Source organism: Ochotona curzoniae, unplaced genomic scaffold (assembly GCF_017591425.1).
Source record: "Ochotona curzoniae isolate NIBS_2020 unplaced genomic scaffold, NIBS_Ocur_1.0 contig_3819, whole genome shotgun sequence".
In the NCBI taxonomy this organism is placed as follows: Eukaryota; Metazoa; Chordata; class Mammalia; order Lagomorpha; family Ochotonidae; genus Ochotona; species Ochotona curzoniae.
In genome coordinates this window covers 58,610,112-58,637,332 of record NW_024466004.1, presented here as the reverse complement: position 1 = coordinate 58,637,332, position 27,221 = coordinate 58,610,112, and the positions used below count along the sequence as shown (strand labels likewise).

The 27,221-nt window shown below is 37.6% G+C and overlaps 1 protein-coding gene and 1 pseudogene across 3 annotated transcripts in view; both read left to right on the top strand.

Moving 5' to 3' along the window:
- The window catches only part of REV3L (REV3 like, DNA directed polymerase zeta catalytic subunit), a 164,082-nt gene that overhangs the window by 71,682 nt on the left and 65,179 nt on the right, over positions 1-27,221 (top strand). For all 3 annotated transcript variants that reach the window (XM_040983897.1, XM_040983899.1, XM_040983898.1), the window contains 8 exons: positions 179-273; positions 1,207-1,311; positions 5,426-5,510; positions 5,595-5,743; positions 9,048-9,167; positions 12,048-12,285; positions 15,498-15,640; positions 19,858-24,007. In XM_040983897.1, coding sequence (XP_040839831.1) covers positions 179-273; positions 1,207-1,311; positions 5,426-5,510; positions 5,595-5,743; positions 9,048-9,167; positions 12,048-12,285; positions 15,498-15,640; positions 19,858-24,007 — 5,085 coding nt within the window. The remainder of the gene's footprint in view (positions 1-178; positions 274-1,206; positions 1,312-5,425; positions 5,511-5,594; positions 5,744-9,047; positions 9,168-12,047; positions 12,286-15,497; positions 15,641-19,857; positions 24,008-27,221) is intronic.
- On the top strand, positions 12,310-14,996 carry LOC121158823 (annotated as a pseudogene).

Here is a 27,221-nt window from a genome sequence, read left to right as displayed (position 1 = left end):
TTTCTCATCCTGTTTCATTTATATTTCGACATACAATATGAATTATGAATAACTGAAATAATTTAATATAAGGTTTACAAATTACTGCCTAAATATGAAATTTTGTGTAAGTAAGAAAAAAATCTTACATAGCTTAATCTAACATGATTATTGTACTTTTTGTATTTTTTAATTACAGCTCTTTAATACTGGAAGGTGTTGAGCCGCAGAGTACATGTGAATTGGAAGTGGATGCTGTAGCTGCTGACATCTTAAACCGGCTGGACATTGAAGGCATATACACAATTATTCTTAGTTTATATTTTTGTTTTTAAAAAATTAGTGACCCAGCAGCAGTAAGTTTGCATAACAGTTAACACACACACACACACACACACTTGGGATACCCACATCTCCCTTTAGAGTGTCTATCTTGTGCTCGCTTTGGCAGCACATATACTAAAAAAAAAGTGGAATGATACAGAGTGTCTATCTTGGAGACCTAGCTCTGCTTCCAGTTCCAGTTTCCTGCTAATGCACACTCTTTGAGGTGATATCCCAAACCTGTGGGTTCCTACACCCATACAGGTAACCTGGATTGGCATCCCAGGTGGAATTCCTTTTCATGGATGTGGCCTGGACCAGTGCAGTTATCTGGGAGTGAAACAGCAGATAAGACTTCTGTTTGTCTTTTGCCTTTTAACATAAAATTAAGAAGCAAATCAGTGATCAAAATAATTTGGAATTTTAGTAGGAAATGTTAGTAAGATATTATGGGAGAAGGATGCAAGTATTATCAACATTGTAAGACAGTAATTTTTCATTTATATGGCTATAATTGTATGTATATGAACATAAAGGAATACTAAATAAAATTAGCCAGTATAAAATTACGTTATGTATTCTGCATTTTACTTTCAGTTAGGTAGATTTATTGGCTACCATCAAGTGTTAATATTTTACTCATTTTCTGGACTTTCGGTGTTGAACCACAGATTACATATAGGAAGAAAACAAAAGACGTGATGTAATGAGAGTAGAAGAAAACTAAGAACAAAGCAACAGTAAATCTAAACTGCGACAGTTTGTCTATATTATAACACAAACTAGACACTTGCTCTTAAAAGGCAAGGCTTATTAATGAAAAGTTTAGATTTTTTAAAAGCAAGTATTTTTTTTTTTACTTTGATCCTTATTATATTAAAGTGCATAATGTTTATGTTACAGCTCAAATTGGTGGAAACCCAGGTTTACAGGCCATATGGGAGGATGAAAAGCAGCGTCGAAGAAACAGAAATGAAGCTTCTCAAATTAGCCAACCTGAATCACAAGGTATAGATAATGATATTCTGCTGAGTTTTTAAAATTAAACATTTTAATGGAACAGGTTAATCATTAGTTCCTCCTTTGACATTTGAGTTTACTTTTCAGAATACCTTTCAGTTTTCTATGTATTGTTTCTATTATGATTGCTGTATAACCAGATAATTATTTACCTTTATAATCTCCAAAGAGACATTGTCTGTCTCTTCCCCAAAGAAATTGACATCTTCACCATTCTTGATTTTCCATAACTCATTATCTTACCCTACGTTTTTGTTTCTTTTCAATCTTCTAATATATGATAAAACTGTTTCCTAATGAGATAGAGAAAACTTGCAAAAAAAACATGAATTTCTAATTTGAAATACTGCTTAGTTAATTAAGCTTTGAAAAGTAATCATTGGCATAAGGCTGCTAAATTGTTTCTAGGTTTGTCACATAAATGCTAATTTTGATAATTATAGACAGCTTGGAAGAAAATATTTTATTCTTATGCACTGCTGCATTCATGCAGAATGTTAAGGGATTTAAAACACCATATATACTAATGATTGAACAAGGTAAAAGATATATGACCAGTACCATCGACAAGATAATTTTCGACCCTGAGGGCCAGCATCCCATATGGGCACTGGTTCTAATTCCAGCTGCTTTTCTTCAGAAGAAGAAGAGTGAAGGATGGCCCAAATCCTTGGGACTTCATACCCATATGGGAGACTCAGAAGAGGCTCCTGGCTTCAGATCAGTTCAGCTATGGCCATTGCAGACATTTGGGGAGTGAACCAGCAAATGCAAGGCCCTCTCTATCTTCTCTCTGTGAATTTACCTTTCGAATAAAAATAAATACCTGAAAAAAAAGATTAGGGCTAGCATTGTGGCACTGCAAATTAAATTGCTGCCTGTAACACTAGCATCCTTTTGGGCCCCAGTTCATGTTCCAGCTGCTCTGCTTCTGACCCAACATCCTGCTAATGCCCTGGGAAAGCAGGAAAGGATGACCCAGGTGCTTGGGCCTGTGCATCCACGTGAGAGACTTGAATAAAGATACTGGTTCCTGAATTTGTCCTGGCCCAGTCCCAGCCATTGAGGCTATTTTAGGAGTAAGGACTAAACCAGCAGATGGAAGATGTCTCTCTTTCTCCATCTAGCTCTACCTTTCAAATAAATAAATCTTTAGAAAAGGTAAGAAATTAGGGCCCGGCGCGGTGGCGCAAGTGGTTAAAGGTCCTCGCCTTGCACCCCCGGGATCCCATGTGGGCGCCGGTTCTGGTCCCGGCAGCCCCGCTTCCCTTCCAGCTCCCTGCTTGTGGCCTGGGAGGGCAGTCGAGGACGGCCCAAAGCTTTGGGAACCTGCACCCGCGTGGGAGACCCGGAGGAGGCTCCTGGCTTCGGATCGGCATAGTATCGGCCCGTTGCGCTCACTTGGGGAGTGAATCATCGGACGGAAGATCTTCCTCTCTGTCTCTCCTCTCTGTATATCCGCCTTTCCAATGAAAAAATAATAAAAATAAATCTTTAAAAAAAAAAAAGAAAAGGTAAGAAATTAGAAGAGATAATGTAAAGATCTATTTTAAATACACTAATAAACTTATATTGGAATCGAAATAAAATTTTAAAATTTTACTAAGTAACTAATATAAAAATGTTCTGATGTATCTTAACAAGGGAAAGGTATTTAGTTTCAGTGTATATGAAACATATGTAGGTTGAAAACATCTTTTAAATTTAGACTTTAATTGTAGAACTTGAACTGATTTTTTTTCAAGTCCTTGGATTTTGTAATTTGTTTTTTTAAATTATTATTATCGTTGCCATCATCATCATTTTATGATACAGTTCATAGGCCTCTGGGATTTCCCTTATCCCCTCCCCAATTCCATTCCCCACACCAAGTTCCCCTATATCATTACTAAAGCATAGTTCTTCATACACAGTCATATGTCCATTATTGTGGGCAAGGACAGTGGCAGAGTCCAGCATCCTATTGTCATTATAATAAATAGTTTCATTGGGAGTCCGTCTTTGATTTGGAAGTAAAGATGCGTTCTGCATTGTATCCTCACATCTGGATATGTTAGTCTTCATTACACATTTACTATACATCCTCTTAAATGAAAAGCCACAATACAATATCAACAATAGGAAGAAAAATAGAAATTTACAATGCCATGAAGTTAAATAACATGTTACTAGATATGACAGTCTCCATTACACAGCTACTATACATCCCCTTAAATGAAAAGCCACAAAACAAAATCAGCAACAGGAGGAAAAGGGAAATTAGCAACATCATAAAGTTAAATAACATGCTACTGAATGACTAATGTGTCATTGAAGAAATGTAAAAGAAAATCAAGAACCTTCTTAAAGAAAATGATGCTACTGTTTGATCTATGAGTCATTGAATAATTTAATTACAAGAAACTTTTGAAGAGATGAAACTAACAACAATAAAAAAATCAAAATCCATGAGATAGTTTCCACTGACTTTTGTTGGTGAAACGTGTTTCCTGTAGGCAGCAAATAGATGGGTTTTGTTTTTTAATCCTGTCTGCTAATCTGTGACGTTTGATTGAGCTTAAGCCATTTATGTTCAAGGTTAATCTGTAGGGGGGTAATTTGGTTCTGTCATTTTAGCAATGACTGTTCATTGATTTAGTCTTCTGTGGGATGTTCTTCACATTTGCCTCTGGTTTTGGAAGGTGCTATTCCTCTTCTCTGTCAAGAGAACACCTTTAAGTATCCTTTGTAGGGCAGGTTTGGAAGAGGTAAATTCTTTTAACTTTTCTTTACTGTGGAAGAATTTTATTTCATTTTCAAAGAGAATAGAAAGCTTTGCTGGATATGTTATCCTGGGCCGACAATTTTTTTCTTTTAGAATCTGGAATATGCCACTCCATTCTCTTCTGACCTGTAAAATTTCCTATGAGAGGTCTCTTGTGAATTTAATTGGCATTCCTTTATATGTCAATTGATGTTTTTCACATACACATTTAAGGATCTTTTCTTTATGTTTGATTGAAGAGAGCTTGATTATCATGTGTTGTGGTAAAGATCGCTTTTGATCAAGCCTGTTGGGAGTTCTTTGCCCTTCCTGGATATTGTTTCCCAATTCTTTCTCCAGATTAGGGAAATTTTCCTTGATTATTTCATTGAATACACCTTTAATCCCACTTTCTGCACCTTCTGGGACTCCCATAATTCTTATATTATGCCTCTTAATAGTGTCTTTCAATTCTTGAATACTTTTTTTTTGGCCTGATCCAACTCTGCTTCCAGCTTTTTGTTTGTTTCCCCCTGGTGACAGGAAATATCTTCCAATTCTGAGACTCTTTGTTCTGCTTGCTTCATTCTATTTTGGAGACTCTCCACTGTCCTTTTAATTTGCTTCACTGTATTCTTCATTTCTAATGTATCAGCTTTCATCTGATTCGTTTCCAGTGTGACATATTCCTAAAATTCCTTGAATGCCTGTTTTATGTGCTTCTCATTGTTGATCAGAAACTTTATAACAAGTATTTAATTCTGTATCTCCCATTTTCTTGATGTATTCCTCAGTGAACTCTGAGGTTGGCATAGGGTTTTGCTCCGTTGCAGGGTTGTCTTCAGTAATACTCATTTTGCCTTTGTCTTTTTTGCTCATTGTACTTCTGGTTAGCAGAATCTTCTCCTTGGGACAGGTTTCTAAGCTCTGTCACCCACAGTTCTGCAGTTCGATTTTACTTGTTGAAGTTGGTATACGGCTCTTTGTTTACAGCCAATTGTGCCACTCCCTCCAGCGAGTTCCAGGTCTGGGTTCTTATGTTAGATTTCCACCATGGTCTCCGTAGCCCCAGCTCCTGGCTCATTACTCTCCACCTCCTGTGTTTCTGAGCTGAGGCTGCACTGTTGTCTCTACAGCCTTTCTCCCACTTCCCGGATTTTGTAATTTCAATAAAAATCATTTGTTTGATTCTATAATAGAACTACACATTAGATGGTGTTGTGTATGTCAAGGGCAAGATAGGAATGTGCTACCATTTTTTAAGTTAATGTAGAAGAAAGCAAAATATTTCATGCATTTGCTGGATATGTATATACTTTTATGTATATTTAAAACATTGCTTTGAATTTTTTTTCTAAGATTGCAGGTTTGTGCCAGCATCAGAAAATGAAAAAAAATTTCATAAGAGACTTCAGGAAATCCTCAAACAGAATGATTTCTCAGTGTAAGTTTTTATTATAGCAGTCAGAACTAATTTCACTGTATTTGTTATCCAGCTTGTTACAAAATGTATGTTTTAATTAAGCAGAACATTGTCAGGATCTGTGGACTACAGCGATGGATCCCAGGAATTCTCCACTGAGTTAACGTTGCACTCAGAGGTTCTGTCTCCTGAAATGCTTCATTGTACACCAGCCAATATGATAGACATCCATAAAGACACAGAGTCAAGCAAGGGTAAGATGGTCTCTTTTTCAAGACATCTGCGATATCTTGGTAAACAAAATACTATAAGTGCCATCTGTGTATCTGTACTGAGATGTTAATATTTTGTTGCGTTTACCGAGTTGTGTTTTCCTAAGAAATAAAACTGTATATGGCAAACCACTCTTTTCCATCCCTTTACCCTTCCTATATTCGTAAAGGTAAGTACCACTCTGCTTTAGTATGAACTGTTACCATATGTGATTCTGAAATCCTTTATGTCTACAATATGTACTACTGTTTTAGATTTTAAATTTTATTTAAATGGTATCCTACTTGGCATAAATTAACCAACTTTTTTCATTCAGCATTGCGTTTTTAAGTGTGTAGTTCAGCGACTTATGCTAAATGTTGAGAGCTACATAAACATTTCCATAGTCCAATTTTAGAACATTTTGGTCAATTCTGAAGATCCTTTGCATCCATTTATAATTATGCTTGCTCTTACCTCTAACCCAAGTAACCAGTATTCTGTTTTCTTGCTCGACATTTGCCATTTCTAGATAAATGCAATAAATACACGAAGCTTCCAGCATCTTGTGCCTGACTTCTCTTACTTAGAGTAATACATTCAAGATTTCTCAATGTTGCAGTATATATCAGTGCCTCATTCTTTTTTACTGCTGAGTAATAGTTCATTGTATGGATATACATTTTGTTAATCCAGTTATTTGTTGGTGCATGGTTTGATTTGTTTTCCCTTTGGACTGTTAACAATAATGCTGCTATAAACAGTAAAATATGAAATGTATAATAAGCATGAGAAAAATTTTGAAAGATTGGAAATAATAGCAAATTAAACCAATTTGAGAATAAACATTACAAAGCTGCCTTCACTGAGAAAAAAGAGATAATGTTGCTATGAAAATTTATGTGGATACAGGCGTGTAAGTTCATTTCTCTTGAGTGAATACCTATGAGTAGAATTGGTAAGTCACTTGATAAATTTATATTTGTTTCACATAAAGCTGTTTTTCTAAGTAATTGCAGTTTTGGTTTTTTGTTTGTTTTTAAAATTTATTTATTTTATTGGAAAGGCAGATGTATAGAGAGGAGGAGAGACAGAGAGGAAGATCTTCCATCCAATGATTCACTCCCCAAGTGGCCACAACGGCCGGTGTTACGCTGATCCGAAGCCAGGAGCCAGGAACTTCTTTCCGGGTCTCCCACACGGGTACAGGGTCCCAAAGCATTGGGCCGTCCTTGACTGCTTTCCCTGGCCACAAGCAGGTAGCTGGATGGGAAGTGGAGCTGGCAAGATTAGAACCGGCGCCCATATGGGATCCCGGCACATTCAAGGCGAGGGCCTTAACCATTATGCTATCGTTTTGGGCCCAGTAATTGCAGTTTTTCATTTCCAGCAGCAATCTGATACTTCTGTGGCTCCACATTCTCATTAGCATTTATTATTACTTTTTAATATCTCCTCTTATTATTATATAAAGAGATGGTATGGCGATACCATCTCTAGGTGTTAATTTCTTTCCTTAATACTGATGGTAAGCATTTTTTAGGTGAATATGACTTTGTAGTTCATCCTTGCTTATTCTTTTTGGCTGCTGATTAGTGTTCCATTTTTTAATCAACTTACCCATTTTTCTACAATAATTAGATGTCTTTCACTCTAGGTGTTAGGCTATGTATAGTGCCCTTCACCTAGGAAGCATGTATTGTAATTGAATTTCCATCATGCATTTAACCCTTATGTGACTGGCAAATAAGGGAATGGTGAAAATTTTACTCAGGAGTCACACTGTTTTAAATGTATTAATATGTATAAAGTATTTTTGTCACTCCAGTTCTTTAAATTGGCATTTACTTATTTCAGACTGCATTTCTTGATAATTGAGCTGTAACTTCTTTAGTGGCCATTTGGATTTTTTTTTTCTAAGACTTGTTAATTCAGGTTCCTTGTGCATATTGAGTCACTAGTTTTTCTATCACTGATTTGAGGAAGTTCTTCATAGTTTACAGATATTTAGCCTTTACCAGTTACAATTCCTATAGAGAAATTTTCTCCTACTCCAGGCTTACCTTAGAAGTCTTTAAAAAGTGTTTACTTCTTTTTTTAAAATTATTTTTATTTTTAGTGCTTCTGTATCGTTAGCTGAAATATGGAGTTATCAGTATTTTCCTTTGGCTTTCTGCAGTTTATGAGACTATATCTACTGTCATGAAAGTTTTCTCTGAAATATTCATGCTGAGGCTTATTATATGTACTTCCAATTTGATTTTTCACATCTGTTTCAGTTAATGGAAATCTTACTATGTTTTTTCTGACTTTAAAGGAATGCTTTGTATGTTTTGTTAAATAAGAAATTTACAACAGGATCTTGGTCAACATACCTTAATAAAGTTAATATCCCTTCTAATTTATTATTTTTTTCTAAGAAATTATTGTTTTTAAGTCATGAGTGGATGACTGAAACTTTCATGGTGTTCTTTTCTATATTTATTGAGGTAAACAGCTTTTCTTTTCCACTTGGTTAATGTATTAGGTTATATTAAAATGATTTTTATGGGATGAACATTTGGCACAGTAATTAAATTGCTAAATAGAGTGCCCATATCATAGTGCCTGGATTTGAGTATTTGCTGCCTTTCTGATCTAGTTTCCTGCTAATGTACACCTTGGGAAAGCAATAGATGAGGCTTACGTGCCTGACGCCCTCCCAGTATGTGGGAGATTCCATTGGAGTTCTGGGCTTTTTCCTGGTCATTTGGGGAAAGAATAGAAGGAAGGTTGGTTAATTTATTCACTCTCCCTCTTCTCCATCTTTTCCCTCCCTCTCTCTGTTTTGTTATGCCTTTCAAATAAAAGAAAATACATAAAACTTGGCCCAAGGAAAACTATGTTTTAGTTAACTTTCATAATAATTGCCTGTCATTTTTTGGTAATACAGTCTTTCCCCCACTACAGTGTGCTGTTTTCTCTTCCTCTTTGGATGGATTATGAGATTATTAGATCTTTGTTCTTAAAATTATTTAATTCCCCTGTGCCTTAACTACATGCACTAAACAGATTTTGAAATGCAGATTTTAATTCATTGGTAGTCCATAGATGCCAAGGGATTTTTGTTTGGTTTGCCTTTTTATTAATCCATGTGACTGGTTGAATATTCTATGGCTTTTATGTTTTATTACATTTTTATATAATAAATGTTACTAATGCTTCTAGGATTACATTGTAATGCTTCTCAGTGTACACAAATGGTAAATGACAAATTTTATACAAAGATTATTGCTTTGATGTTTTTCTGTTCTTTCTCATCTTAAGGTCACACTAGACACAAAGTGGAAGAAGCTCTTATTAATGAAGAAGCAATTTTGAATCTCATTGAACATAGTCAGACTTTTCAGCCGTTGACCCAAAGACTGAGTGAATCACCAGTTTTCAGTAAGTAACAATGCTACCGAAATATTCATTATTTTGAATCAGAATTATATTGTGTGTTTAGGAGTATATTTTCTTTTATTTGAAGAGATTAAATGTTGAATATTTAGCAGCACATACTGTTAGTAAGGGTTATATTAAATCAAGTGTTTTTGTTTTCCATATCACTTTATAAAGAACAATTGAGAAAGAAATAATTTTTTAAACTTTGTTTGAGGTAAAACCATATTATATTGCATTAGGGTAGTAAAAGCATTTATTTTGAGTTAACATTCTCCAAAGCTAAGTGCATTTAAAAATACTATGATTGGGCTATTTCTTGCTTAGTATCAGAAATTTCACAGGACAGTTCCTTTCAAGCTGTTAATTTTTGACTAGTATAACACACAGCAGTTATTTCTAATTGCCTTTGCATCACATGAAATGCATTTTCATTAGCATCATAAAGTATTCACAATATTTCTGATAATTTAAACTTAACCTTCTGACATCCTTTACAGAAACTTGTTTAAAATTTCATTGCATTGAGACATCATTAAACTTTATGCCTCTTATCTTGCTTAGTATAGTGATTTTGTTTCCTTCTTCCTCTTGCATTTTTTTTAGCATCAAATGTGATTTTAACTCCATATAATGTCCTTTCTTTGCTGATAAAATTTTTATCTGGAGGAAACATAGGTTTACTGATGGACAATACCAAAATTATTGGACACACTGATGTATAAGCACACATGCAGGGAAAAGTTACCCTGAGATCACATTAAAAGGTTAACTTGATATTTATAGTCTGAACTGTTTTATTGTGCCATTTAAATAATAAGAAAAGATCTTAGGAGAAATTAAGGAATTGGAAATGGGATAGTGATAAGATATATTTCTATGTAATTTACTAATACTAATATTTCTAAGAAAGTGGGAAAAGCACATTGCTTTTTTAGATTTAAGAAGCTAATCATTTAAAAATGTAATTTAAGTTAAATTCATATTATGAATTTGATGATTGTTTAAAACCCTTGTCTATACTCAACAATGATTTTTCTACTTACTACTTACTGAATTCTTTATTTAGTGGAGGATTAAGCTGGTAATTATAAGGTAGACTGACAGTATGTCATTACAAAAATTACAAGATTAAAGGAGAAGGGAGAGTGGGAGCTGGGGCGGGTAGGGACAAGGGGTGGTATAATGGGAAGTATCATTGTTTTCTTAAAACTAAATGTGAAATGCATATAATTTTTCCCTTTGTATACATTTTAGAAATTAATCATTGCAGCTATTATTTTTAAAAGCAAGTATTTCCGTTTTTGTATTACATTTGATAGCATAATTGGACTGTACCAACAAAGAATACCTTAAATCTAGTGTTTGTTTAAATGGAGAAGTTTTCCCCCATTTTATGGAAAAAGCCTGTATAAACAGACTAGAACAAACTTCTATCTTTTTGGCCTTTTTTGTTTTTTAATAGCAGCTTTATTGAAATATAATTCACATACTGTGTAATTCACCATTTAAAATGCATTTTGCATCAGGTTTTAGCATTCATTTTTACAAAAAGTTCTTTTTTTTTTTTTTTTTTTTTTTTTGATGCACAGAGAGGAGGAGGAGGAGAGACAGATAGGAAGATCCATCTGCTGATTCACTCCCCAAATGGCCACAACAGCCATAGCTAATCTGATCCAAAGCCAGGAGCCTCTTCCAGGTCTCCCACGTGGGTGCAGGGTCCCAAGGCTTGGGCCGTCCTTGACTGCTTTCCTAGGCCACGGGAAGCGGGACTGCTGGGACATGAACTGGCATCATATGAGATTCCAGTGTGTGCAAATTGAGAACCGTGAAAAGGCCTCTAGGTTACCACACTGGCACTGGGCCCTTTAGCTTTCATTATTGTGCAATTGTTACCGCTAATTCCAGAACATTTTCTTTCTTTTTAAAATTTGATATTTATTTGAGATGTAGAGACAGAGAGTGCATGCTCCTGTCTGCTAATTAACCCCCAGAGTGCCCTGATGACTAGGCCCGATGTTGGAGCAGCTAGCCAGGAACAATATCGAAGTCTCATGGTGGCTAGGCTTTCACTGCTGCTTCCCAGGGTCTAAATTAGCAGGAAAGTAAGGTAAGGAGCAGAGCCAAGCATGAAACCTAGCACTGTGACAGAGGAAGGGGGTGTCCCAACTGCTAGTCCAAACTCCTGCCCTAAGTGTTTTTATTACCCATAGAAAACCCTAATACCCAGAAACAGTGATTCTCCGTTCTGTTTCCCAGCACCTGGCAGCTACAGATCTATTTTCTCTTTTGCTGAATATCATTTAATATTTTTTTACATCCTTGCAACCCTTGATATTATCTTTTTCATTTTAGCAGTCCTAGAATATGAAAAGTAGTTTTCTAAGTAATACCGTTAACCACTTTGATAGTAATAAGTTAACTATTTTTCAACTACAAATTTCCTTTGATTGTTCTGAACTGAGGAATCGAATTACATAATTCCTAAGGTACATTTTTAGCATTAGTTCACACTTTTATTGTTAAGTTTTATGCTTATTTTTTAACTTAAACACTTGTGGTCCAAGTTTAGTTTTGTATTCCTCGCTTAATTGTAACAAGTGCTTTGGGCCACCTGTTAAAATCAGTATTTCTGAACCCTGTCCCAGAAATTAAGATTCAGTGAATATGAGGTAACCTCCCAGAGCCTTCTTTCTAATGAAGTCACTACAGTATTGTAAAACAGATGATAAAAGGATCACGTTTTGATGGGAAAACCATACCAACTGTATTTTTTTTTATCTTGTGCTGGCATCTGATTTGTTATTGTATAATGGATCTAAATTACTGGGTTATTTAGAAAATTTAAGATATTTGTTGGTGATTCCCTTATTTGTATTATAGTGGGCAGTAGTCCTGATGAATCATTGGTACATCTTCTTGCTGGTTTGGAAAGTGATGGCTATCAGGCAGAGAGAAATGCAATGTCATCTCCATGTTGCTCCTTTGGAAACAATAAAAACCTCCAAAATAGTGATGATGAAGAAAATGAGCCACAGATTGAAAAAGAAGAAATGGAGCTTAGTTTGGTGATGTCCCAGAGATGGGACAGCAATATTGAAGAACATTGTGCCAAAAAGAGGTATTTTTTGTCATTGTTATTCTCTAAGTACTGTTAATCATAATACAAAATTCCTTAAGAGTTAAATTGATTTATTTAAAATTTTAAAGCTGGTTTGTTTTTCAGGTAGCGTGCTCATCATTATTCCAAGGGAAGTAAAATTTGGCTATATTTTAAAAGACTAATTAAATTAACTTTGTAACTCTGTTTGCAGATACAGTGTTAACATGTATGAGTGATAAATGTGGCAGAATCAAAATATCGCCTTACCACAAAAGTTAGAAAGAGAGCCCTCTGAGAGCTAACCTGTCACAGAATCAGTTTGAAGGTGAAGAATGGCTTGCATGTCTGATTAGGTTGAGGGAGTTAAACAAATTAACGTGAATAAGTAAACTCAACACAACCACTGGTACTCTGGTTGACTTGTTTCTCAGTGTAAATGAGTAAGACATGGTTTTCTAAATCACTCTCTGTAAGCTTGATTGGTTTGAGTTTGTCACTGAGTTGTGTGTTCTGTGTATAAGGAAGATTAAGCCTCTGAGTGTAAAATCCTGGATGTGCTTTCGCTTTAAACCTTTGTGTAGACTACAGTGAAACTTCTGGAGTCCCTATTTGAAATCATCTGCCCCAGCCAAATCCATTATTGAAATCAAGTAAACTCATTTATACATAAAATAACATTTTCTACTTAATAAATCAAGGTATGGAAATCTCTATAAAACTTTGTAACATAGGCTCTGTAAAAATAAGCACTGTTTTAACCTTGATTCAGTTTATCCCTGTGTTAATTTACTGGACCAGTTCTGTGGACGTCATGCCAAGCTTAACATTTCATAAACAGGCTTCAGTAAAAGGTTGATAATAGAGACATAAAATGGAATCAGTTAATTCTACTCTGGATATTGGACACTGTATTTTACCCTGAGTACCATAGTTTTAGAATATTGAGGATGTAAAGGTATAAGAAACTAGACGCATCTGTAAACACTGTTACTTTTGAAAACATTTAAACAGGCAATGTTTGGTCTAATTAAAAATGAATTATGGGACAAATGATAAATATCTTCATACATTCCAAAGGTTACTTTGTGGAAAATGGCATAGACTAGCTCCATATGGCTAAAGAAAACAAAGGCAGGAAGAACGTGGAAGTTGAACCTAGAATTTTGTGTAATATAGGAAGATAAGTACTGACAATTAGAGCTGGTAATGGAAAGATTACAAGCCAGTTAAGTGAAAGCAGATCTGTTAAAAGTGAGGCTTTCTCCCTGGCAGGATACCATCCTACACAGCTCTCCTTCATAGCAGTGGGCATCTGTGTCCACCTAAGTGGGAGCCACCGCCTCATGGAAGGGTCAATGGATGAGGACATGATTTCACTCCACCCTCTGTGGCCCCAGAACTAATCTTTTTGGTTGTGAGCTAAAAGCTTATAAAGATTATCACTTTAAAGTGCACAGTGATGAAAATAAGCACCAGATATCTTTAAGAAGAGCCATTTTAGTGACTGGTGCAAGGGTAGAATTGGACATTATTAAAGAGGAGATCATCAGTTGTAAAGGCAGTCCAATTAAACTAGCTCTGGTGACTTGGAAAATGTCTGTACAGTCAATGGTTTCTCTTGAGAGCTTTGAAATAACACTACCTGTGGTCTTAAGCTTCAAGTGTAGCTCAAGGCCTGTTCATATTAGAGGACAGCGCTCAGCTGTGGAGGAAGATGCAGAGTCAGAGGTGAAGAGGAGGGGGGCAGGAGACAGTGATAAGTGTTTCTAGAAAGTGATTTGTACCTGGAGGTGGCAACAGGATACCACAGAAAAACAGTAAGTTAAACTTGCTGCTGATGAAGATGACGGTGAAGAAGAGGTTCTTTTCCATGATGAGGGAATTGAAGAAAAAGAACTCAAAGGGGAAATCTACACAAGATACCACTGCCAAAAATTCACAGAAATAAAACTGGAATTGTAAAGACGCAATGCCAAATCAAAAGTTCAAGAAGCCTTGAAAAAATTCCTGACAAACCAGAATGATCTAATCCTGTAGAGCAAATTACAAACAATGTAAGCAAGTATAGAAAAATGTTTTTCTTCCCAAAAGTAGAAGCAGAATTCATCAGTTAATGTGGAGAATTACCTCAAGTGACTGACCAGGAGGCTGTTCAAGATCTTTGACAGAATCTGGTACTACACAATAGTAGGTTAAACCTCTGCCTGTGGTGTCAGCATCCTTCCTAGGCACCATTGGAGTCTCAGCTGTACCCTTTCCAGTCCAGCTCCAAGATGATGGTCTGGGAAAGAAGCAGCAGATGACCCAACTCTTTGAACCCCTGCTCCCAAATGGAAGACCAAGAGGAAGCTCCAGGGTCATGGCTTCACACTAGCCTGGCTTTAGCCATTGCAGCCATTCCAGGAGTGAATCAGTGGATGGAAGACCTCTCTGCCTCTCTCCTTCTCTGTGATTGCCTTTCAAATAAGGATAGTTTTTTTTTTAAAAAAAATTGGACAGTGAACAGTGTCTCCGAAAATGCATTAGTTTGTTAAAATTGTAAGTCTTGGGCGTGGCACAGTAGCCTAGCCGCCAAAGTCCTCACCTTTTATGCGTAGGATCCCATATGGACACTGGTTCTAATAATCATGTTTCATTCTGTAACAGTTGATACCTAGCTGTCCTTATAATAGTGCAACATGAGATCTAAGGCTTTGGGCCATCTTCTTCTGCTTTCCCAGGCTACATGCAAGGAGTTGGAAAGGAAGTGGAATGACTAGGACATGAACTGACATCCATAGGGGATCCTGGCAGATGTGAGATGAGGATTTAGCCACTAGGCTATTGCGCCAGGCCCTGAATGTACTATTTTTTCAAATTCAACATATAACATATTTTCAGAGGATTTTAAAAAAAGTCAGAATGCTGCCTTTCTAGATATCGTTGTATTTGTATATCTGAGGATAAGGTGAGGCAGAGCATATACGACAACAGATATGATTAGATCTGGTAACCTCACTTATTATAGAGCAGTGAATACAGAAGTTAAGCTGTTTACTGGCTCATATGAAAGGGACTGTATTTATAATAACTGCTTATATGTACTATAGTAGAATATTTTAATAAAATGAAATAAATCTTTTTGAGGTTACAAGATTTACATTTTTGTTTTACTATTACAGAATCAAATTACATCCCAAATGCTGTGGTTTTAATGCTTTTGCTCACTAGTGACTCTTACTGTTCTCTAGATCGCTGTGCAGAAATGCCCACAGAAGTTCTACTGAAGACGATGATTCCTCTTCTGAAGAAGAAATGGAATGGAGTGATAACAGCTTGCTTCTAGCCAATCTTTCTATACCTCAGTTAGATGGAACTGCAGATGAAAATAGTGGTGAGTAAATAAGATTACTGTGCACATTTAGTTATTTCAGAACAAAGAATATTTTTTTAAAGATTTATTATTTTTATTGCAAAGTCAGATATACGGAGAGAAGGAGAGACAGAGAGGAAGATCTTTCATCTGTTGATTCACTCCCCAAGTGAGCACAACAGCCAGTACTGCGCCGATCTGAAGCCAGGAGCCAGGAATTTCTCCAGGTCTCCCATGCAGGTGCACAGTCCCAAGGCTTTGGACCATCCTCAACTGCTTTCCCAGGCCACAAGCAGGGAGCTGAATGGGAAGTAGAGCTGCTGGGATTAGAACTGGTGCCCATATGGATCCTGGCGTTTTCAAGGCAAGGACTTAAGCCACTAGTCCACCACACCTGGCCCTAAGAATATGTTTTTGGTTTGAAACTGTAATCATATTGCTATGTAAGAGTTTATATTAAGACTGATGTTTCGGAGAATCAAGATGGTTGAATAGGGTAAGGACACATTTAATCACATGGAGAAACATTTAATCGGGATAAAGCAGAGAGGACATATTTCAGGAAATAGAAGAGGACAGAACAACAGCAGAGGGGTACCTGGAGACTGACAGACACAGTAAAGCAGCCGGCACAGCAGTGTGGTGCTGCAGTGAATGCTACTCCAGCACAGTGATCTGAACTCCAAAGGCAGATGGCACTCCACCAGCAACCAGGTGGGAAGGGACTTTCACTGGGAGCTTGGGAGGTGAACCCAGACAAAGTGCTGTCTGTCCTGCTGGTCCCTTTGATTTGACCAGGAGCAGAGACAGAGCAGCAAATCTCAGGCAGTGCGAGAAGAGTGAATTTCATAGCCCAGTCAGCCCCCTAGAGCTGAATTGGGCGCCATTTTGCGTAAGGAGAAAAGGGCAAGGGAAAGGACTGAGCATGCTCTGAGCAGGGAGTGAGCTCATTTCTGATTCGGTGAACTGCAACGACATGGCATTCTACAAGTTCCATCCGGGGCATGTCTGGGTAGCCCTCGGATCTGATGGCCAGCAGATCAAGAACTGTTGTGGTAGCACATCGGGCGCCATTTTGCGCATTGTGGCAATAGCTTTGGGACTGCAAGGGCAAACAAAGAACTGCGCATGTGCTGAGCTCCCAAGAGCTTGCTAAGGTCCCGCAGGAAAATAATACCGACTGTAACATTGTACCGGTCAAAATAGGTCCGTGTGACACCCAGACCTAACGTCCAACAGGTTCCAACAAGATCAGTGCCACCAACAACCTAACTAGATAGTACACCTGGTGTCTCTCTAATCCTGGAACCCACTGCAACCGGAAGAGGGAGAAAGGTTGCAGAGACAACGGTGCAGCCTCAGCACGGTATCACAGGAGGTAGAGAGTGGTGAGCCACGAGCTGGGGCTGTGGAGACCACAGTGGATATCTGACATAAGAACCCAGACCTGGAACTCGCTGGAGGTTGTGGCACAATTGGCTGTAAACAAAGAGCCGTATACCAACTTCAACGAGTAAAATCGCATTGTAGACCAGTGGGTGACACAGCTTAGAAACCTGCCCCAAGAAGACTCTGCTAACCAGAAGTACAATGATCAAGAGTAAAAGAAGAGACAAAGGCACAATGAATATTACTGAGCACTCCCCTGCAAAGGAGCAAAACCCTTTGCCAGCCTCAGAGTTAACTGAGGAAAACATTGAGAAAATGGGGCACACGGAATCCATAAGACTCATTTTGAAGATTCTGGTCAAAAATGAGAAGCTCATGCAAGAGTTCAAAGAATTTAAGGAAGCAGTAAAGCAAATCAAGGCTGGTAAATCAGAAATTAAGAACACAGTAGAGAAAATTACAAGTACAGTGGAGAGTCTCCAAAATAGAATGAAGCAAGCAGAAGAAAAAATCTCAGAATTGGCAGATATCTCCTGTCACCAGGGGGAAGCAAACAAAAAGCTGGAAGCAGAGCTGGATCAGGCCAAAAAAAGTATTCAGGAATTGAAAGACACTATTAAGAGGCCAAATATAAGAGTTATAGGAGTCCCGGAAGGTGCAGAAAGAGAAGCTGAGTTTGCAAATGTTTTTAAGGAAATAATCAAGGAAAATTTCCCTAATTTGGAGAAAGAATTGGGAAACAAGATCCAGAAGGGACACAGAACTCCCAACAGGCTTGATCAAAAGCGATCTTTACCACAACACATGATAATCAAGCTCTCTTCAATTGAACATAAGGAAAAGATCCTTAAATGTGCACGTGAAAAACCTCAATTGACATATTTAAAGGAAGGCCAGTTAAGCTCACTGGAGATCTCTCACAGGAAACTCTACAGGCAAGAAGAGAATGGAGTGGCATATTCCAGATTCTAAAAGAAAAAAATTGTCAGCCCAGGATAACATACCCAGTAAAGCTTTCTTTCATCTTTGAAAATGAAATAAAATTCTTCCAGAGTAAAGAAAATCTAAAAGAATTTACCTCTTCCAAACCTGCCCTACAAATGATACTTCAAGATGTTCTCTTGACAGAGAAGAGGAATAGCACCTACCAAAACCAGAGGCAAATGGGAAGAACATCCCAGTAAAATGACAACAGAAGACTAAATCAATGAACAACCCATTCCTAAAATGACAGAACCAAAGTGCCACCTATGTATATTTAACTCTGAATGCAAATTGCTTAAGCTCAATCAAACATCATAGATCAGTAGACTGGATTAAAAAAACAAAACCCATCTGTTTATTGTCTGGAGGAGACACTCCAACAAAGATCAGCAGAAACTCTATCACATGGGTTTTGTTGTTTTCTGTTGGTTTCATCTCTTCAAAACACTTTCTTCTGATTAAATCATTCAATGATTCGCAGATCATTCAGTGGCATCATTTTCTTCAAGAAGGTTCTTGATTTTCACTTCAGCTACACGTTAGACATTTAATAGCATGTTGTCTAACTTCTTGGTGGTGTTAATTTCTTTTTTCTCTCTGATGTTGATTTTGTTTTGTGGCTCTTCATTCAAGGGAAGGTAAAGTAGTTGTGTAATGGAGACTGTCATATCTAGTAACGTGTCATTTAAGTTCATGGCATTGTAAATTTCTATTTTTCTTTCTATTGTTGATTTTGTATCATGACTTCATTTCATTTAAGGGAATGTACAGTAGTTATGTAATAGAGACTAACAACCAGATGTGAGGATGCAGTGTGGTATGCATTTCTGTTTCCAGAGAAAGATGGACTTACAGTGAAACTGTTTATATTATATTTTGACAATAGGATTCTGGACTCTCTGCCATTGTCCATGCCCGCAATGATGGACATATGACTCAGTATGAAGAACTATATGTTAGTAATGATATAAAGGAACTGGGGGAGAGGTAACTGGGGAGGGGATAAGGGAATATGGAACTGTATCATAAAATGATACCAGTAATAGTAAAATGTGAAAAAAAAAATAAAAAAGACTGATGTTTCCTGTACTATTGTTTCTTTTGAATCAATGTACAAATCTAATACCTTTTCATTTATAAAAAGATGTAGCAATCACAAATTTGAAGCTTCATAAATATCATTTTATCATGTTAGTATTTAAATAACATAAGAAACTATAAGAAATAATGCTATTTTTTGTAGTGCACATTATTTTGTGAAACATTTTTAAATGACATTATTTTCCCTAATTATTTCAAAAAACACTTAGCATAATGTATTTGTGGTTAAAAGCATGTGTTCAGGGTCTGGCATTGTGGTAGAGCAGGTAAAGCTACCACATGTGACACAAGCATCCCACATCGGTGCTCATTTGATTTTTGACTATTCTACCTACAATCCAGTTCCCTAGTAAAGCACTGGGGAAGATAGTCCAAGTGCTTGGGCCCTGCTACCTTTATAGGAGACCTGGAAGAAGCTCCTGGCTTCTGTCTGGCGCAACGCTGGCCATTTCAGCTGTATGGGATGTGAACCAGTGGATGGACTATCTGCCTCTTGCTTCTCACTCTTGCTCAGTCTCCTCTCTCACCCTGAATTCCAAATAAATAAGTAAATCTTTTCAAAAGATTTTAAAAGCACATGTGTTTAAAATAATTGTTAATATAATTTGATACTTCAGATGGAGTAATGTCGATTATAGATTGACCTTTTTTTGAGATAAATTTTAAGCACTCAAGCCTAGCTTCACATAACTTCTTTCATCCTATGGAGTGTTTTAAAAATTAAAAGAGTAGGAATGAAATGACTTCTTTTTCTCCCATTCCAGACAATCCGTTGAACAACGAAAATTCTAGAACCCATTCTTCTATGATTGCAGCAAGCAAGCTATCAATAAAGCCCTCCATCTTTCACAAAGATGCTGCTACATTAGAGCCTCCATCTTCTGCTAAGATTACCTTTCAGTGTAAACACACAAGTGCCCTTTCTTCTCATGTTTTGAACAAGGAAGACTTAATTGAAGACCTTTCACAGCCAAACAGCACAGAAAAAGTTCTAGATAGTTCAGTCACTTCCTTTGCAAATGAAAGCACTTATTCTATGAAATACCCTGGATCTTTAAGCAGTATCCACTCAGAAAATTCTCATAAAGAGAATAAGAAAGATGTTCTCCCAGTATCTTCCTGTGAAAGTAGTGTTTTTGATTATGAAGAGGATATTCCATCTGTTACAAGGCAAGCACCAAGTAGAAAGTATACAAACATTAGAAAGATTGAAAAGGACACACCTTTTATGCATGTGAATCGTCACACTAGTGAGAATTCATTGGGAAAAAACTCCTTCAGCTTTTCTGACTTAAATCATTCAAAAAGTAAACTATCTGAAGGAAATGAAAAGGGAAACAGCACAGCTCTGAATAATTTATTCCCTTCATCATTAACTGAAAATTGTGAACTGCTGTCATGTTCAGGAGAGAACAGGAATATAGTTCAGTCTCTTGATAGTATTGCTGATGAAAGTGGACTGAATAAACTTAAAATCAGATATGAAGAATTTCAAGAACATAAAACAGAAAAACCAACCCTCAGCCAGCAAGCGGCACATTATATGTTTTTCCCTAGTGTTGTTCTTTCTAATTGTCTCACTAGGCCACAGAAGCTGTCTCCTGTCACTTACAAACTACAACCTGGCAATAAACCATCTCGATTAAAACTGAATAAAAAGAAACTTGCAGGTCATCAGAATTCTACCAAAGGTAATGAGACTGGAGCCTCAAAAGATAATTGTATACAAAGCAGTATACAAAATATTCATTATCCTGAGAAGGACAATCTGTTGACCAGTGATTTCATTAAAGCTACTCATGGAGCTTTTGAAAATAAAACACCTGCAGATGGTTTTGTAGACTGTCATTTTGGAGATGGAACCTTAGAAACTGAGCAATCCTTTGGACTGTATGGAAATAAATACACACTTAGAGCCAAACGAAAAGTGAATTATGAGGCTGAAGATAGTGAGTCAAGTTTTATAACACAAAACTCAAAACTTAGCCTACCTCATCCTGTGGAAATGGGAGAAAGTTTAGATGGAGCTCTCAAATCTCGAAAACGAAGAAAAATGTCTAAAAAGCTTCCCCCTGTCATCATAAAGTATATTATCATTAATAGATTTAGAGGGAGGAAAAATATGCTTGTGAAGCTAGGGAAAATTGATTCTAAAGAAAAACAAGTCATTTTAACAGAAGAAAAAATGGAACTATATAAAAAACTTGCACCTTTGAAGGATTTTTGGCCAAAAGTTCCTGACTCCCCTGCAACCAAATACCCCATTTATCCACTAACACCAAAGAAAAGTCACAGAAGAAAGTCAAAACATAAGTCTGCTAAGAAAAAGAATGGTAAACAACAAAGGACAAATAGTGAAAATATTAAAAGAACTTTGTCTTTCAGGAAAAAACGATCACATGCTGTTCTGTCTCCTCCCTCTCCATCTTACCATGCTGAAACCGAAGACTGTGACTTGAACTATAGTGATGTTATGTCTAAACTGGGTTTTCTTTCTGAGAGAAGCACAAGTCCCATAAATTCTTCTCCACCTCGCTGCTGGTCTCCCACAGATCCAAGAGCTGAAGAAATCATGGCTGCTGCAGAAAAAGAAGCAACGCTTTTTAAGGGCCCTAATATATATAATACTAAGACTGTTCATTCTCGTATAGGAAAAAATAGTCGAGCAAGGGCACAGGTTAAGAAATCCAAAGCAAAGTTTGTTAATCCCTCTGTAGTTACTAAGAAAAGGAATAAACGAAATCAGACAAACAAACTAGTAGATGATGGAAAAAAGAAACCAAGAGCAAGACAGAAACAAAAAACTAGTGAGAAAAGTACACCAAAAAAATACACAACACTTAAGGATGAGAAAGTAAAATCAGACTCTGGTGCTGACGTTAAGTTTGTGCTGAAACACCAGAATGCAGCTGAGCTCACAAATAATCCTGGAGGCTCTCAACTACTTTTTAAACAGAAAGATGTGTCATCAACAGGCTGTGCTGTAGAGAATCCCCTTTCTGCTTCCCTGCCCACTGGAATTAATGCACAACAGAAGTTTCCTGGCTGCTTTTCTTCTTTTTTAGAAAGCAAGAAGGCTATAGATATGCAAACATTCCCCAGTTCACGAGAGGATCTGCATTCGTCAGTTGTCTATAGTTCTGTAGGATCTGGAATCTCAAGAGTTAATGCTCAGAGATCTCATAATCAGAATGCTATGTTTACTCTAAAGGAATCAACTTTGATTCAAAAAAATATATTTGACCTTTCTAATCATTTGTCTCAGGTAGCGCAGAATACACAAATATCTTCAGGTATGATGTCTCCAAAGACAGAAGAGAATGCAAATATACAAAAAAATTATCTGTCACCTATTGGAAAGTTAAGTGAATATCGCAATTCCCTAGAATCAAAGCTGGATCAAGGATGTTCCCCTATTTTTTCCCATTGCAAAGACAGTCAGCAGCAGATTGTGTGCATGGCAGAACAATCAAAGCACAGTGAAACTTGTACTCTGGGAAATGCAACTTCAGAAGAAAGCCAAATGCCTAACAACTGCTTTGTAACTGCGTTGAGAAGTCCAATCAAACAAATAGCATGGGAGCAGAAACAAAGAGGTTTTATTTTAGATATGTCAAATTTTAAGCCTGAAAGAGTAAAACAGAGGTCATTGTCAGATGCAATTTCACAAACCAAAGCACTTTCTCAGTCTAAAAATCAAAATGTGTCAACACCTTCAGCATTTGGTGAAGGACAATCTGGACTGGCAGTTCTGAAAGAACTGTTACAAAAGAGACAGCAGAAAGCACAAAATTCAAATATGCAAGAACCATTGTCTAATAGACAGCAACCAAACAAAAATATTCCTAGTTCCTTAGAACACAACAAAGCAAATAAACAGACACGAGCAGTAACATCTCCAAGAAAACCTCGAACTCCCCGAAGTACAAAACCTAAAGAGAAAACTTCCAAACTTCCAAAAGTAGATTCTTTAAACTTGCAGAACTCTAGCCAGGTAGATAACTCCCTCTCAGATGATAGTCCTGTCATTTTTTCAGATCCAGGTTTTGAGAGTTGTTATTCACTTGAAGATAGCTTGTCTCCTGAACATAATTATAATTTTGATATTAACACAATTGGTCAGGCAGGATTTTGTAGCTTTTATTCTGGAAGTCAGTTTGTCCCAGCTGATCAGAATTTGCCTCAGAAATTCCTAAGTGATGCTGTTCTGGATCTTTTTCCTGGGCAAACTATAGAAAAAAATGAGTTTTTGAGTCACGATAATCAGAAATGTGATGAAAACAAGCGTCAATCAGATTCAGCCTCCTGGATTAGGTCTAGCACTTTAAGTCCTGAACTTTTTGAGAAATCACCCATGGATAGCAATGAAAATCTTCGCCACAACCAGTGGAAAAACAGCTTTCACCCTCTGACAACTCGATCCAATTCCATAATAGATTCTTTCTGTGTCCAGCAAGCAGAAGATTGTCTCAATGAAAAATCCAGATTGAATAGGAGTTCCATAAGCAAAGAAGTGTTTCTTAGCCTGCCACAGCCAAGTAATTCAGACTGGGTTCAAAGTCATACCAGAAAAGAAATGGGACAGTCTGTTGACTCAGTTAATGCCTCTTTTGCAACTATTCTCTCCTCCCCTGATGCTGAACTTGTAGATGCGGCCTCTGAAGATTTAGAATTGTATGTTTCAAGAAACACTATATTGACACCAACTCCTGATAGTTCACCAAGGTCTACCAGCTCTCCTTTGCAATCTAAAAATGGCAGTTTCACCCCTCGAACTGCTCACATTCTGAAACCACTCATGTCCCCTCCAAGTAGGGAAGAAATTGTGGCAACGTTGTTGGATCATGACCTTTCAGAAACTGTTTACCAGGAGCCATTCTGCAGTAATCCTTCTGACGTACCGGAAAAACCCAAGTAAGGAGAACTTTTTTTCCTTTAAGTCATTCTGAACAATTAATTGTAAATAATATGTAAAAACAGTTGATGCTTTAATTGCAGGTAATACTATATATATAAATATTGTATAAACTATAATTACATGAATAGTAACTTGACTCTTGGGTGACTGGCTAAGATGCCTGTGTCCCAGCTTGCAGTGCCAGGATTGGACATCTGGCTCACTTCTGACTCCAGCTTGCTGCTAATTCCAAACCTGGAGTCTGCAATGATGGCTTGTGATTGGATTCCTGCATCTGGTTTTGGATGCTGTCAGGGACCATTGTGATCATTTGGCGAGTAAACCAGCAGATGGAGAGCATTTTCTTGATCTCTGTTTCCCTCAAATAAATACACAGATTGCTAATTTTTTTAACTAAAAATATTCACAAACTAACTGGATGATTGCATGTAGGGAAATATACTTAAGTTAATGACTCCTGAACTTGAATCTGCTATATTTAAAGATTAGAGATATGAAGACTCACTGTGTCTTGATGAAAAATTGAGAGAATAGCATAATACCTTTTTTTTTTCATAGTACATTTTTTAAAAAAAAGATTTTATTTTTATTTTGAAAGGCAGAGTTGCCGAGGATGAGAGAGAGAAAGCTTCCATCTGCTAGTTCACTCCCCAAATGGCTGCAACGGCCGGAGCTGGGCTGATCCGAAGCCAGGATCCAGGAGCTTCTTCCGGGTCTCCCGCGTGAGTGCAGGGGCCCAAGGACCTGAGCCATCCTCCCCTGCCTTCCCAGGCCATAAACAGGGATCTGGATCAGAAGCGGATAAGCCAGGACATAAACTGACGCCCATATGGATGCCCATGCAATAGGCTGAAACTTAACCTACTATGCCATGGCATTGGCCCCTGTTATAATACTTTTTAAGTGAAGAATTTGTTAGTTTTTTGAAAGATAACAGAACAGGGGTTGTGGAGGAGGACCTTTTTCATCTACTCGTTCATTCCCCAAATGGCCAAAACGATGAAAGTCTGGATCAGGGCAAAGCCAGGAGCCAAGGACTCCATCCTGGTTTACCACACTGGTGGCAAGGGCCCAGCTACTTGGGCTATCAGCTCTTGCCTTTCTGAGTACATTAACATGAAGCTGGATTTGGTTGTAAACAGAATACAATCAAAGAAGACTTGAGTCAGCTCTCTGATGTAGGATGCCAATGTAGGTGGTAGCTGCTTATCCCCACTGTGCCACAACAATGGCCTGCATAATACTTTAAAGGTGTTACATTGATCACTTTAAAATGATGTGCGTGATCTTATAAATGTTAAGAGTTTGTGCATTGTGAAAGTCATTTCATTTTTAAGAAGTGTTTGAAAATGAGCATACGTTGTTATTGCCTTTAAATTTTCAAAATGAGCTAATTTGGTTGTTTCTGTTACAAAACTCTCTTTTTATGTGTATTCATTATCTTCAGTGATAGTGTATTGGTAGTTTATATAGTTATTAGCAATGTAAATGGACTTTAGTTCCTCTTCTAGATTTTTTTGTAACATTTTATTTATTTGAAAAAATTAGAGGGAAGGGGAAGATCTGACATCTACTGTTTTACTCTCCACATGGTTGCAATGGGTGGGGCATGGGCAGGCCAGAGCCAGGAGCTAGCAGTTCCTTCCAGGTCTCCCACCTGGGTGGCTGGAGCCCTCACGCTTGGGCCATCTTTTGTTGATTTCTCTAGGCCATTAGCAGGAAGCTGAGTTGGAACTGAGGTAGCCAGGAAGTGACCAGACGTCCATAGAGGATGCTAGCATCACAGGCAGCAGCTTTACCTGCCATACTGTAATGCTGGCTGCTTGGCAGTGTGTGTGTCCTTCTGTCTCTCTTGAAAGAGTGATATAGAGAAGGAGGAAAGGAGGCAAAGAGAGTGACTGATGTATTTTCTGTCTGCTTGTCTGCTTCTCAGGTGCCCACAGTAGCTAGGTCTGGGCCAAAGCCATGAGGCTGATATTCCATCTAGATCTCCCACATGGGTGGCAGGGACTCAGCCACAGCATGTGCTGCTCCCTAGGCATGTTAACAGGGAGCTAGTACAGAAGCAGAATAGCCAGATTGGTAACTAGCACTCTAATATGCCCTAATATGGGATGCATTCATTGCAAGAGACCACTTAACCCACCACACCACAACACCTGCTCTCTCTTCTAAGATCTTTCAGGGAAGTGATATATATACACATGCACACATACAAGCAGCAGCGGGCAAGTTTCCAGCATAACCTTAATCACTGAGTTAGGACATATCTGACAAGTACTAACTTGAATATACTAGAAGATTTTCAATCCTAAGCATGGAGCTATGACCCTTTATGCTCAATCAGTTTCCAAGAGATAGTTCATTTCAGCTATCCAATGGGAAGCAGATGTCTGGGATGAGTAAATCAGACCCTGCTTGATTTAATGGTAGGAAGAGATAAGAAGAACCAAAAAACGCAGAGACTACCCTGTGTATATAAACTGACTTCTGGCAGAGAGAGAGACAGGGCCAGCGAGGTGGCTTCCTGTAAGTGCTGACATCCCATTTAAGCACCAGTTCTAGTCCTTGCTGCTCTACTACCACTCCAGCGCCTACTTATGGCCTGGGAAAGCAGTGGCAGATGATGCAGGGCCTTGAGACCCTATACCCATAAGAGAGACCCAGAAGAATCTCCTGGCTTCAGATCAGTTCAGTTCTGGCCGTTGTGGTCATTTGGGGGAGTGAACCAGCAGCAGCAGATGGAAGACCTGTGTTTATCTTCTCTCTTTAAAAATCTTCCTCTAAAATAAAAGTAAATATTTAAAGAAAGGGGGAAAAATGGATACATGTCATTAAATACTTGTTCTTATCATAAAATGCATGAGGCCAATATTCAGTCCAGGTGAGTTTTGTGAGTTGTCAGTGTAGGATTGTGAGTTGTAATATATTCTGCTGTTGCTGGGATTGTAATAATAGAAGAGTGTGGAGCAGATTCGGAAAATCTCTATACCTTGTAATTTTTCTGTGAACCTAAAGCTATTCGGAAAAGTCTTTTTCAACAACAAATTTAGACAAGATGAATGCCAAACTTTTACTCAGCAGATTAGCAGTTCCTGTAGGTTTCTGTTTAAGGAAGAGGAGAAATTGGTAAACAAAAATAGATAAGTTCCTTCCTGTGAAGACCTAATGTGAAGCAAGAATCACACAGGTTTGTTTTTGTTTTGCCTA